The 13,811-nt window shown below is 26.9% G+C and overlaps 1 protein-coding gene across 11 annotated transcripts; it reads right to left on the bottom strand.

Annotated features, from left to right (window-relative positions):
- Positions 1-480: 480 nt before the first annotated feature.
- LOC145202192 (cGMP-specific 3',5'-cyclic phosphodiesterase-like) lies at positions 481-13,468 on the bottom strand. Of its 11 annotated transcripts, none has more exons than XR_016450857.1 (24): positions 12,766-13,468; positions 11,559-11,648; positions 11,391-11,459; positions 11,101-11,190; positions 10,871-11,020; positions 10,445-10,503; positions 8,724-8,759; positions 8,563-8,620; positions 8,408-8,464; positions 8,110-8,185; positions 7,915-7,982; positions 7,595-7,687; positions 6,000-6,050; positions 5,779-5,925; positions 5,528-5,635; positions 5,267-5,376; positions 5,036-5,123; positions 2,545-2,645; positions 2,288-2,365; positions 1,986-2,124; positions 1,483-1,557; positions 1,315-1,398; positions 886-976; positions 481-751 (listed from the first exon to the last, which is right to left on the bottom strand). XR_016450857.1 is itself a non-coding variant. In XM_090082336.1 (24 exons), the coding sequence occupies exons 1-24, from the start codon at positions 13,387-13,389 to the stop codon at positions 624-626; spliced, it is 2,595 nt and encodes an 864-aa protein (XP_089938462.1). In that variant the 5' UTR covers positions 13,390-13,468; the 3' UTR covers positions 481-623. The 11 variants fall into 11 exon arrangements, 3 of the variants coding, with proteins under 3 accessions (XP_089938462.1, XP_089938463.1, XP_089938464.1); XM_090082336.1 differs by having other exon boundaries at positions 2,061-2,124; XM_090082337.1 differs by having other exon boundaries at positions 2,061-2,124; positions 10,425-10,503; positions 12,766-12,935.
- Between the last annotated feature and the right edge of the window lie 343 nt (positions 13,469-13,811).

Here is a 13,811-nt window from a genome sequence, read left to right as displayed (position 1 = left end):
TTAAAAATCAAGTTTTTTGATTTGTTAAAGAACTATACGAAATGAGTTACTTTTTCAAATACTTTTAATAGCAAGTAAACCCAATAAATATTTATCTTCTTTGGAAGAAAGCAAGCTATTTTCTAACAGTGTTTGCCGTTAAGTCGTCCGCTAAACAAAAAATAAAAAATGGCTGTGAGTTTAATAGCAATAGTCTAGTTTGTGGGAGCAAGTCAAAATGAAAATATTTAATAGCTTAAGGACACTAAAAATGCTTTTTTTTGCTAACCGTCATTATCATTCTATAAGTATTGGGTAAAATGCAGTGAACTTTCCAACACTATTAATTAAAACAGTGAGATCACCATGTTAAAGTAAATAAAATCGCAAAGATCGCAAATGTTTTTATACTCTTCGACCTAAAAATTATATGCATAAAACTTTTGGCTATTTATTCAGAATAAAAGGGGAGTGGAGGTCAGCAGAAAAAAGAAGATCAACTAAGTTAAAAAACTTTTAATTTTTCGTAAGTAAAGTATAAAAACTGTCTACATTTGTAGATGACACAAATATTCAAATTGCATTATTTACAAAATATAAAGATTTATTTACAACTAAGATGCTTGATAAATTATTAAACAGAACTATATAATGGAGCAGGTCTTTGATTTTTTAGCATCCAAAAACATAACTTTCTTGTGTGCAGAAGTGTTAACTTTTTCAATATCGGTTCCATTGAAAAAAAACACTGATTCTTTCAGAGACTTGGGAACTTAGGAATGAATAAATTGGGAATTGATAAATAATACATAACTATTAAAAGTTAAACTATTTTATCGAACAGTTCATATTGTGAATTTTTTTTAAATGCCAATGATTAATAGAAATATGCAACAACAATATTACCATATATCTCTGCAATACTTTCCCAATTTTTGCGGTTATTTAAAACTCCATCGTAAAGTGGTTTTAACAAAGGATTGATATCATAGAAAACCTATATATATACATATATATATATATACATATATATATATATATATATATATATATATACATACATACATACATACATACATACATACATACATACATACATACATACATACATACATACATACATACATACATACATACATACATACATACATACATAGACACACACATCTTAAAACGAGATTTAACCGTGATTTATTTACAATTATTTTGTTCAGAAAAAAACTAGGAATCATTAAGAAATCAAAAAAAGTTAAAACGAGTTTAACACGTAAAACACATGACCGCATAATCCAATAATCCTTTTTAAACAAACGGAAAAAATAAATATCAACTTGCTTTATATATGGGCATACAAACAAAATCTATGAATCCGACTTGCATTTTGGGTAAATCCCGATGCTTTCCGCGGTCCATCATTGGCTAAAATATTAGTAAAACAGCCAATAGTTTTCAAGAACTTTTACGGCAATTCAACTATAAAGTCATATAGAAGAGTGATCTTACAATGGGCTCTGTTGATAACTGGTTCCTTTCTTGATCACCTTGTTCAAAAAATTCATCAGCAACGAACTCAGCAACCTAATTTAAAAGTATAAGTAACTACTACAATTGCTTATAATTGATGATGATAATAATAATAATAATAATAATAATAATAATAATAATAATAATAATAATAATAATAATAATAATAATAACAATAATAATAATAATAACAATAATAATAATAATAAAAATAATAATAATAGTAATAATAATAATAATAAAAATAATAATAATAATGATAATAATAATAATAATAATAATAATAATAATAATAATAATAATATAATAATAATAATAACAATAATAATAATAATAATAGTAATAATAATAATAATAATAATAATAATAATAATAATAATAATAATAATAATAATAATAATAATAATAAAAATAATAATAATAATAATAATAAAAATAATAATAATAATAATAATAAAAATAATAGTAATAATAATAATAACTTGTTAGCTGCTTTGTCCACATGCAAGCATAAGCAAACATAGCTACACAAAATGTAAAGGCCACACAATTCTCACCCTCCTCTGAATTTCCCATGGTTTAGTAATTGCAGCTACATCACATGCCGTCATCATCATACCTCTAAAAAAGAAAAAAAGAAAAAAAAGTTAAAGTATAACTTAAATGGTTGGAAATTTAACAAAACTAAGCCACCATTTTACTGTTTTTATTGCTTCCATTTTTAACAATTTTAAATTTAAATTGCATATTTGTATTTCCGAAATATTGCTGGCTTTGTGTATACCTGAGGATGCTTCGGTTTTCAAATACATTCCAGTTCACCTGCTGAGATTCAGCAAGCTTCGTAAAATCGCCGCGTTTTCTTTGAAGAAGAAAAAACTAAGTGTGTTACATTTCACTAAACTGTTTAAATAAAATTTTAAATAACTAAATCTTTCTAAACTAATTGATTGTCAAGTAATTAACTGTGCTACTATTTCCTGAAAAAGCTTAGTGTAAAAAATATTAATGTAGCGAGTATTCATTGAAAACAATGTTCACTTGAAATACAGTGCCAGATCTGTGGATATTATAGCATCTTCCAGCATTTTAATCGCCAATTTGTAATCAGCATGATTTAATGAGTCTAAGATCTCTGAACCCTGGAGAATGAATTAAAGCAAATATTGAAGGTTAATTTTTTAAAGTAAAAAATATTTCTAAGAGCAAGAGGGACTAGAATAAGAACTTTAGTGTCCTAAAAATCCATTTCATTTTATTCATTTGTTACAAACTTTTGATTATACTGGCCTGCATCAAAAATGTTCCTAGGGTTTTCTTAGGTGATTCTCAATTAAATTTGCCTTCTAAATCCGAATCTGGGATTTAAATTTGTCAATCAGGTCTAGTTTTTAAGATACTGACTTAGGGCTCTATACCACATATAACAACTGGGTGTCCATTTTATTGCAATTCCCAGGTGACAGTTGTGTATTAGTATATCTATAAACAGTATCTAAAGTATATTTATAAAGTTTTCTTTATCATTGTCAATTTTTTTAGAGGCTAATTTATGAGATAAATAAAATTTATTTCATAAAAATTAATAGAAAATGTAAAAACAGTCCCAACAGATTCTGCTATGTGTGTGGAAAGGTAACTTTTAGTGATTAGCAATGCACCATAACTACGCTAGTAAAGTCCGTTTACAGTGCATATTTCAGAATAAGGCTTGGTGATCAAGACAAAAGCTTTGCCCTATATATATGCTACAAAGCCTGTGTCGTAGCCTTAAGCGCTGGAATGAGGGCACATCAAACTGTATATCCATTTGGTGTACTGATGGTATGGAGAGAAGGCAAGGACCATACTACAGACTGCTATTTTGTATGAACAATCTTCAAGGTAAGATAATTTCTTAAAAGAACAATATTTAACTAATCTAAAAATATTTTTTTTATAGTCTAATGAAGTTTGAATTGTTTATAAAAATTGTGTTAAAATTCAACAAAAAAATTCTTTAAATTATATAGAAAAGTGAAAATAAATATGTGAATTTTTTCAGGTGTCAATAAGAAAAACAAACACATTGTGGTCTATCCTGATATTCTTTCTGCCATTAAACCAGTGCCACATGGTTCAGGAGTTCCAGTTCCTTCTCCACCTGAGAAAAGCGAACTAGAAAAGGAAAATTAGAACTTTTTTAAAGGACAAAGATTTTGATATCAAAATAGTAGGTATTGAACGAGATGCATGGCGAACATTCAGCACAGTAATTGAAGGATTTCTGGGAAATAAAAGAAGCTCTGAATATGTTTCCCATGTCAATGAGCTTATAAAAACCTTCGAAAAACTGGGAGCTTGCATGTCAATAAAAATGCATTTTCTCCAGTAACAACTTGACTATCTTCCTGAAAACTGTAGAGATTACAGTGAGGAACAGGGTGAGAGATTCCACAAGGATATAAAAACGCTGGAGACCAGATATTATTGTTGGTGTTTTAAATGCAACGAACCAATAACTCTTCACAAACAGAAGGCATCAAGGACTTCTTTCCTCAGGAAATAGATTTTTTTTTTACAATATTCCATTACTTCACAAGTTGTTTTTAAGTTTAAAGTTAATAAAGGAGTTAAACTTTCAGTTCACAAATAATTATTGCAATGTATTACATTTTTTTCAGTTCACAAATAATTATTGCAATGTATTACATTACTATAATGAAAATGAGAGATTTCTTGAAAATTATGTTTTTCTCAAAAAAATAGGTGTGCTGTTTTTCAATAACCTGACCTGATTGAGCAAAATGAATGTCATATTTGGGTTTAAGAGGCAAATTTCATTAGGAATTACCTAAGAAACCCCCAGGAACAGAAAATCTTTTTTCAAACGCAGCCCTGTGTTATTGTAAGTAAAAGTTATGTAAAAATCAAGGAACTGATGTCTCTAAAATACAGAAATAATCATGATCATAATTATGATCATTATGATTACATGACCATTTTTATTATGACAATCATCATCATCATCATCATCATCATCATCATCATCATCATCATCATCATCATCATCATCATCATCATCATCATCATCATCATCATCATCATCATCATAATCATCATCATCATCATCATCATCATCATCATCATCATCATCATCGTCATGATTATCATTACAATAATCATGATCATCAGATACAGCAGTCACATTAACATCATCCTCTTCATCATAATCAATTATGATCATGATTACAAAATCATCAAAACTATGATTACAACTATCAGGATCATAACCATAATAATTATCATTGCAATCATCAAGATGATGATCACTATCATGACATAATTGCCATGATGCCCATTATTATTGTGATTGTTATTATCAATTTAATTGTGATTATAACATAATAGTAATTACTATGATAGTTTTAATCCTCATCAGCATTATGATTATTATGATGATATTAATCATGATCATGATTATCAATTATTACCAAATTCAATAGATCATAGTGATTATGATCAACAAAAATAAGTCAACATGAAAACTAACATCAGTGCTAAGTATCATAAGTGAATGATCAAAATGATGTCGCTCCATAGTAGATGTCCCATAAAGAGCTGCTATAGGTGATTGAGTCCTAAAAAAACCCAAAAGATTTTCAAAATAAGTTTAAAAAAATATCAAAAGCTTTGAAAGAATCAGCATCAAAACTATTTTCTGTTAATTAAAACAGCAGCAACTAAACTTTGTTGCTTCAAAATTGTTAGTAAAGAAAAGTACTTTAGCTGAAAGTTGTTATTTGTTCCACGATGATCCAAATCATGACACAGACAAGCAACGAGAAGCACAAAAGATTCTAAATCAGTAAACCATGAAAACATTTGACCTGTCTAAGAAGAAGAAAAAATTTATTTGGTAATTCTTATTGAAAATCCTAGAGAATATTATTGAAAGTAAACCCTAAGGAATAATTAAGAAAGCTTACTAGAACATTCCAGAAAAAAACATTGCCAGAAAATACTGAACTAAAACAATACTTACACCTAAAAGGGAAAACATGGTTTGCGCAACATTAAAAGCATGCCTCCAATTATGATAAGTAACATGACGATAGTTTTTCTTTACTGTCAACACAAACTTGCACATAGTCTAAAAGATATTTATTTGCAAACAATACAATATGAAATAAAAATCAATAAATACACAATAAAATGTCAGTTTTACTAATGTTGCTTTATTCAAAAACCTTCAAATCACAGTACTTAATGCTAATATAGTTGGTTATTGCTTACTTTATAAGGTATATTGAATGTCTTAAGAAAATTTTTTTCCATAAACATTCGCATAGTCATGAGACAGGTTTCTGTGTCTGTCATTAAAATGTCATCAAAACCAAATGAATTCAGATGAAATTTTTCAGCTGGAGGAACATCCAAAATCTATAAAAAATAACTTAAAATCTAATCATTCAAGTCTTTTTTCTTTTTTTAAAGAGTGTTTAAGCAAAACTCACAGCAAACTCTTCGACACCTTCAGCAGGCTCAGCAGCATGATATTGAAGAATCTAGTAAAAAAAGATTTTGACATTTTTTAGTTTTGGAATATCAATTTGACGATAAAGTTTTCTGAGTTTTCTGAAAACCATGAAATTTTGATCACTAGAAGACTCAGAGGTCTTTCTTTTGATTGCAAGTAACTATCATAAAGTCTATTAGTGTTGCCACTTACAGCATGTAATTACAAATTTTGTAAAAAATTCATTTTTTTATGAATAATAAAACTGGAAATAGATTGGAAATGTAAAGCAGGAGAAATAAATTCATTAAAGGATATTGGCACTTTTATGAGGATGCCAAGACTTTTGTTTCAGGTAACAAATCTGGTGAGCTGTGAAGTCAAAACGCTATTGATCAGTGTTTTGAAAATTTTTGTTTTAGGTCTTCATTGGATTTTCATAATTTTTTACAGCTTTAGTATTTTGTTTGCCTCTCACAAAAATAGCACATACATAATAGCTGGTTTCTAGTTATCATACTTAAATAAATTTCTGAGATGTTGTAGGACTCACCTAAAGTAACATCATTTAAATTGTCTAACTTTGTAAAACTGTTTCTACAGTTTAAAGAGATTGCTTTGGGAAAAAAGTTCTCAGATAGGTCAATACCCACCATGAAATGAATTTTGATTCTTTCAAGAACAACACTCTTTAATCTTAATTAAACTTTTCATGAAACAAATTAGAAACACTTGTTACTATTTCCAGTCTTACTTCTTGTTATTATTTTAGTAAAACATTTAGGAAAACATAAAGTTTATCAAAAACAATATTTTTCCACTGAAATCTTTTTCTTCTAATAAATCACAAAATTAGATTTAATTTAATTAAATCAAATTGATTAAAAAAGTAAAAAAAATTAAACTAATAACAATATATTAATGCAATATGAAATTAGTAATTGCATAACAAATTATACATAAAGCATATATGTAATGCATTATGCATTTTGCAATTACATAATTAACAATACGTTAATGTTTCATTGTTAGTGAAAACATCAAACAAGCATAACTCAAAAAGCATTAATAAAATATTTGGATTATGACAGATAATCTAAGGCTACATATCTCCATGCCACTTTGGAGTATTTGGAAATGTGGGTTAATTGTGGAGATAACTTGAATTGTTGCACCTAAAACTCCTCTTACTAAATTTAAAAATGGAGTTGTAAAGGACTAACAAAATAACTTAGTTTACTAGGAATATCTGATCATAAATTTAATTGAAATAAATGAAGATGGAGACCAGATTAGAATGATCTTTTTACTTCAACACAATAATTGCAAGTATTTAACTATTAAAAAAAATAGCAGAACTAACACTTTTGTGTCATGATAGCACATTTTTCTGACACCCAAGATAATAATTACTTTAATGATGAAAGGTATACAAAAAATATATAAAACAAAGAAATAATAATAAGCATAATAATATTTTTATACTACAAATTTTGAATTTATTCATAACTTCTCCATTCAACATCTTATTTTTAGTGTAAATCAAAGTAAATTTTATTCACTAAATATTATTAGCAAATATATAAATTATACCTCAGTGTTGACTTTCTGTCTAGCTATTAATGTAGTTGCTTTCTCATACATTTGTGTATTATGGAGACCAAGCCCACAAAATATCACAAACCCCTAAGTTGAAGTAAAAAATTTTAAACTTGATAATCCAAAAATATTGATTACTCATAATTTTTCACTATTGTTTATAGATGCCACAATCATTAACATTTTTACTATATTTTATTATCCTATTTATAAAGGTATTAAAAAACAACTTTAAAATATAATGTATTATGTTCAGTAGTGAATTACTATAATTTGTTTATTTTCATTAAAAATTAATGTATTTGTGCTTATACCTCAAATAAAGTTTCATCATTTTCATCAAAAGAAAAGGAGCCAATTTTATTCAATAACTGAGCAACTCCTAGAAATTTGAAATTTAAAAATGTTGATAAAAATTAAAATTTTATTTAAAGTTAAATTAATTTAACTATAATGTTATTGCTGTGATTCACAGAAAAATTTAATTAATAAGATCTAGTCTTATTTACCTATAACTTCATGATGATTATTAAATATTGGACAACAAAGCATGCATTTTGGTTTAAATTCTGAAATTTCCAAAATCTAAAATAAAAGTGAAGTATTTAATAATCAGCTTAATGTATAAATTCAATATTATTATTATCTGCATTTAGGATAAAGAGAGAAAAAACTTGGTGCAACTTTTAAACTTTTTGATTCATTAGAATTTCATTAGTTTAGCATTAGATTTTGAACATAAGATATTTAATCTTCTAAAGAAAATTATAGAAACAAATGAAATTTTTAGACAAAAGATTAACTTGCATCTTGAGTTTTATTTGCTGGTACATCACACTTTGAGAAGTTATCAATGTTCAAGCACTAAATACAAAAAAAAAAGAATTCATAAAAACTATTGACTGGAAACTCCTTTAAAAAACCTGTTAAAACAAAACTTTAGTGGTAAACATAATTGCTACCTTTCCATTTTTTGCAGCAAGCATTGCAAATCCAGCATAAACTTTTCTTTCTTTTGTGCTAAAACACACTCACATTAAAAGAGCAAAAACAAACAAAATTCAAGTAGTAACGAGCTATTAACATATTTAAAAAAAATGCTCATGATAAATAAACAAAAGACCTTGCTTCAGCAATATCTTTCCAGTATTCTTTGGATCTAAACAGAAACAAAATTGATTTTAGATCTGAAACAAGGTGAAGACTCTAATGCAGAAAAAAGACTCTAAACCAATAAAACATCTAATAATACATAATATTTCAAAAATATGATTAAGTAAACCAAAAAATCATGTTCAAGAAAAATAAGTTTAAAAAATTACTTAAGCATACTTTTGTCTGTATTTGAAGTAATCATAAAATGTTAAATTTTAGTATACTGTTAAATTATTGTTATCATTATGACTAACTTGCTTGGTATAACATTTACATTTGAAGATTTCTAAGGAGATGTTACAAAAATAAGGTAAATGATTCCTGAGCATTTAAATTACTAAGAATACCATTTTTAATAAAAAAAATCACATAGGAAAATAGTGTGTCACAAACAAATAAAAACAAATAAGAGAAATAAAAAAGGTTAAAAACCTTTTTTTCATTTCTCTTAATCTCTAGATATGTAAATAATGTGTGTATAAATATTAGGCTGTAATACATGTTAAGTGGGTTTGTAAATTTTTTTTTTTAATTAAAATGTCTTCTCCAAAAGTAATAGTTTACAACAATGGAGTTCACAGTTACTCAACTTTATGAAAAGTAATTGATCTTAATCCTGATTCATTGAACTGAACTTTCAGTCTTTTTACACAACAAGTAAATGCCCCAAAAAATAACAATGCTTCTCACTTTTTTTACAAACTGAGCAATATTATCCAGGAATTTCAATACTTTTATTAAACAAAATAATGGTGCAGAATGCATATCCATGTCTTCTTCTTTACATAATATATATATATATATATATATATATATATATATATATATATATATATATATATATATATATATATATATATATATATATATATATATATATATATATATATATATATATATATATATATATTTTAAATATGCCTTATAATATTCTTTTTTTTGGCAGGTTATGATGGTGGTTTTAATAAAAATGTTCACCTGAATGGCTACAGATCAGCTAGAAAACTCTGCAAAAAAAGAACCAAATAATTCTATTATTGCAGAAATTATTGAGTCAAAAGTTAAAAGAGCTTACAAGCATGCATCCTTACCACATGTTTGAAAAATAATAATCAAAGCTAGTGTTTTCAAAGTGCATAAAAAGCATCAATGTGAATTAGCTAAAAACCACCTTTAATTTGCAACATGTCAATTAAACTCAATATTTATTCTTTGAGTTAAAATTAACTTTAATTGAGGAGGAAACCAAAACTAAATTAAAATTTTTATTTCCTCCTCAATTAAATTAAATTTTTATTCTTTTTGCAACATGATTCCTATTACACAAAGAACAAAAATTTAATTTAATTGAAGAGGGGTATCATCCATTTTTTATGAAACTTTAAATATACCTATGTACTTATTTTAGTAAGCACACATAGGTATATTTAAAATATATATACATAATTTATCATATATACATAATTTATATTTATACACATGTATTAAGGTAGTTAGTAAAAAAGTATGATTTTAAAATGTCTGCTCTTTGGAGCAGACATTTTAAAATCATACTTTTTTACTAACTACCTTAATACATGTGTATAAATATAAATTTTGTATATATGCATAGGCATCTGTTTAAACAAGTTTTCTGCATTTGCGTGTACAAAAGCATACCAACACTTACTTTTAAACGTGTGAACTTACATTTCAATAGGAGAAACTTTTTGATAGATTAAGTCAAATACTTCAGCAAACTGTATTGACTAAATTTAAATTCAAGTGAAAACTAGTAAATAAAAAGTTTTATCACAAGAATTTAAAAAATTCAGAGAAATTTTTAAAACAAAAAACAAAAAAAAAACAAAACAAACCATCTTAAGTAGTAAGGTCATTAATTAAAATGCCTAATAAAAGCTTTAAAATAATAAGGCTGATGTATGTAAGTAAGACAAAAGGAAACAATTAAACACTAGTTTAAAAATCATCTGCTTTTATTTAAATTAAATAAATTAATAAATTTAAAAGAAAGGTAAAGTGCTTTAACTAATAGAAACTTTCAAAAAACTGATGTTTGGGAATGTTTACAAATTTTTTATAAAAATTCTACCAACTTGATGAAACTTCTCTTACATCTGAATCCTCAGGTTTATTTTTGTCAATTATATAAACTGTGCATCTTTCACACTTAAGTGCATCTTGAACCTGAGTCATAATCCTGCGGACTAGCACATCCAAAATTTCTGTATCTTCAAATATACTTTTGGCTAGATTAAGTAACACCTTCAAATCAAGTTAAAATAAATAAATAAACTTTCAATTAAAATAAATAATTTAACTTTCAGTTTTAAAAACTGGTTTACCTGGTTTCTATTATGCTCTTGAAGTGATAAATCAAACAACTGCGCATTTGTTAAACCAATTCCGCAAAAAGTTAAGTAATTTTTAAAGACCTAGCAAAAAAAATTTTTTTTTAAATCATCATCATCATCATCATCATCATCATCATCATCATCATCATCATCATCATCATCATCATCATCATCATCATCATCATCATCATCATCATCATCATCATCATCATCATCATCATCATCATCATCATCATCATCATCATCATCATCATCATCATCATCATCATCATCATCATTACCTCCTCATCTTTTTTGGTAAAAACAGGATCTTTTTCCTTCTTATTAATAATTTGAGCAACACCGACAACCTAAAATTTTCAACTGCAAATTATTATTCAAATAATACTTTTTGAAAAAGTATTTTCAAGTTTTTATAATAGAATCTACTTAAACCAATATGATGAAACCTTGTTATCTTGATTTTTTATAGGCATACACAAGATGCTGTTGGTTTTATAGCCAGTATCTTTATCAATAGATGGATTAAATCTCGGATCCTGAAAAATGCATATAAAAATTTAATGCTGAAATGGTTATATTTGAGTAAAAGAGGACCTTTAATGAGTTTAATGAAGAACAAACAAAAATCATATTATGTATGTATTAGGGGTGTTCAGAAAAAAAAACATTTTCAAATCTAAAAAACCAAACCCTTTAGATTTGAAGCAAATACGTTTAAACTCACTCTCAAAAAATTTCAGCACCATTCAATCACTCTTTCCTTTCCCTGAAAGCACATGTTTGGGAAAAAAAGACCTCAAAATGACCAAAAATGGTACACTTTAAGGGTCTTGAGGGCAAGGCATACAAATATTTTTAAAAAATTTATCTTCTAGGGTACATATCAATATCAGGACTTAATAAAATGGTATGTTTTTTTATAATTTTTTTAATAAAATGGTATGTTTTAGAATAAAAATGGTATGTTTTTTTCCCCACCTAAGAAATAGTAAAATTTGCATGTTAAATCGGCTCAAAATTGTTTATTATGCAGTTTGGCGTTGCTTTTATAAACTTTTCAAAAATTAAATTCAAACATGGTTATTTAGATTCATACTAAAGTTTACAAATTAGTATATAAATTTTTAGCAGAGCCTCTTTTTTCTACAAAATCTTACTTATCTGCAATCTAAACTGCCTAAAACCACCAAAAGATTAATTTTATTACATCATCAAAACTTTGAAAGATGTGTAGAACCAGACTGTAATTAAGCCTTAGCTAAGGTTAAGGAACCCTGGATAAAAGCAGGGTTTGATGTTGTTAGTGACACTCCATCAAAAAAAAAAATTAACAAAACTAGGCAAGCAGTATGCTTGTAGGCAGCAGAGAGTAACAGTATACATAAACAAACATGCATCCATACATACAAACATGCATGCATGCATGCATGCATGCATGTTTGTATGTATGTATGTATGGATGCATGCATGCATGTCTGTATGTATGTATGTATGTATGTATGTATGTATGTATGTATGTATGTATGTATGTATGTATGTATGTATGTATGTATGTATGTATGTATGTATGTATGTATGTATGTATGTATGTATGTATGTATGTATGTATGTATGTATGTATGTATGTATAAAAAGAAAGAAAATTTTTAAAACCTTGTATGCATCTGGAATATTTATCAATTCACCAGTTGCTGCCACATGTCCTGCGATTCCAACTCCTATGGGAATAACAATAGCTTCTTCACGAGACTTGACTGACTGTTCTAACGTTGAAAATGCAGTCACGTCAAAAAGACGAGAGATAAGATATTTTCTCTCTCGATGACCTTTGACAAGAAATAAAGATGATCTGTCACAATTGGTTAGTAGGCAAACATTTACTAGTATTTTATGCGAAAGAGAGTCGACGTCCAATTCATGAGCAATGTCACGAATTAATTCCATTAGTAAATCTTTTTCGCTCAGCTGTAAAAGTTCTTGAAATGTTTTTTTTTTCTTAACACTTTTTAGCTCAATTTCCCCTTGTTCTTCGGTGCCTTTTAAAATTTTCTCAAGAGTAGATGGATATAGGGGTTTGAGAGCAAATTCAGAAGTAGATCCAGATTGAACAGTCTTGACTTCAGGGAAGTTTAAAAGATGTGAACGTTGCATGACCCATTCTTCTACCATTTTCCCTGAAGCATGTTCTAAAAAGTATTGCTTCGTGAAATCAGGGTTATTATTTAAAATTTCAGTTATATGTTTAAAATCAGGCATTGTTTCGGAGACCTCAGCCATGATTTAATAATTTTTTTTATTAGTTTATGCATCAAGCTATCATTTTGATGTAAGCGTTTCCATGGAGGTATTTAAAAAAAAAAAAAAAAAAAAAAAAAAAAAGATCCGTACGGTATGTACGGAATTTAATATTTTGTTTTTTCAGCTTCAAATTTGAATTTCTTAACACAAAAAATTTCATTTTAATATACAACATAAATATATTATATTATAATTCAAAATAGATATCACTATTTTAAAGCTAGAGCTAGTTTTAAAATTCTTTAAAAGCTAGCTTTCTCTATAAAAAAAAAAAACGTTCAAATTTGGAACAATAAAAGCATATAAAAAATATTCCATGTTAATATATACACAAATCAGTGTCAGAGAAAAGAATACGGTCACAAAGAATGAAAAAAATCTTTTGAGGCGCTGTTTTCTAT

Source organism: Hydra viridissima, unplaced genomic scaffold, assembly GCF_058129835.1.
Source record: "Hydra viridissima isolate aposymbiotic clone 2 unplaced genomic scaffold, HvirCarnegie_v1 scaffold_3, whole genome shotgun sequence".
In the NCBI taxonomy this organism is placed as follows: domain Eukaryota; kingdom Metazoa; phylum Cnidaria; class Hydrozoa; order Anthoathecata; family Hydridae; genus Hydra; species Hydra viridissima.
The sequence above is the reverse complement of the archived record's forward strand: the minus strand, read 5'-3'. Positions and strand labels throughout refer to the sequence as shown.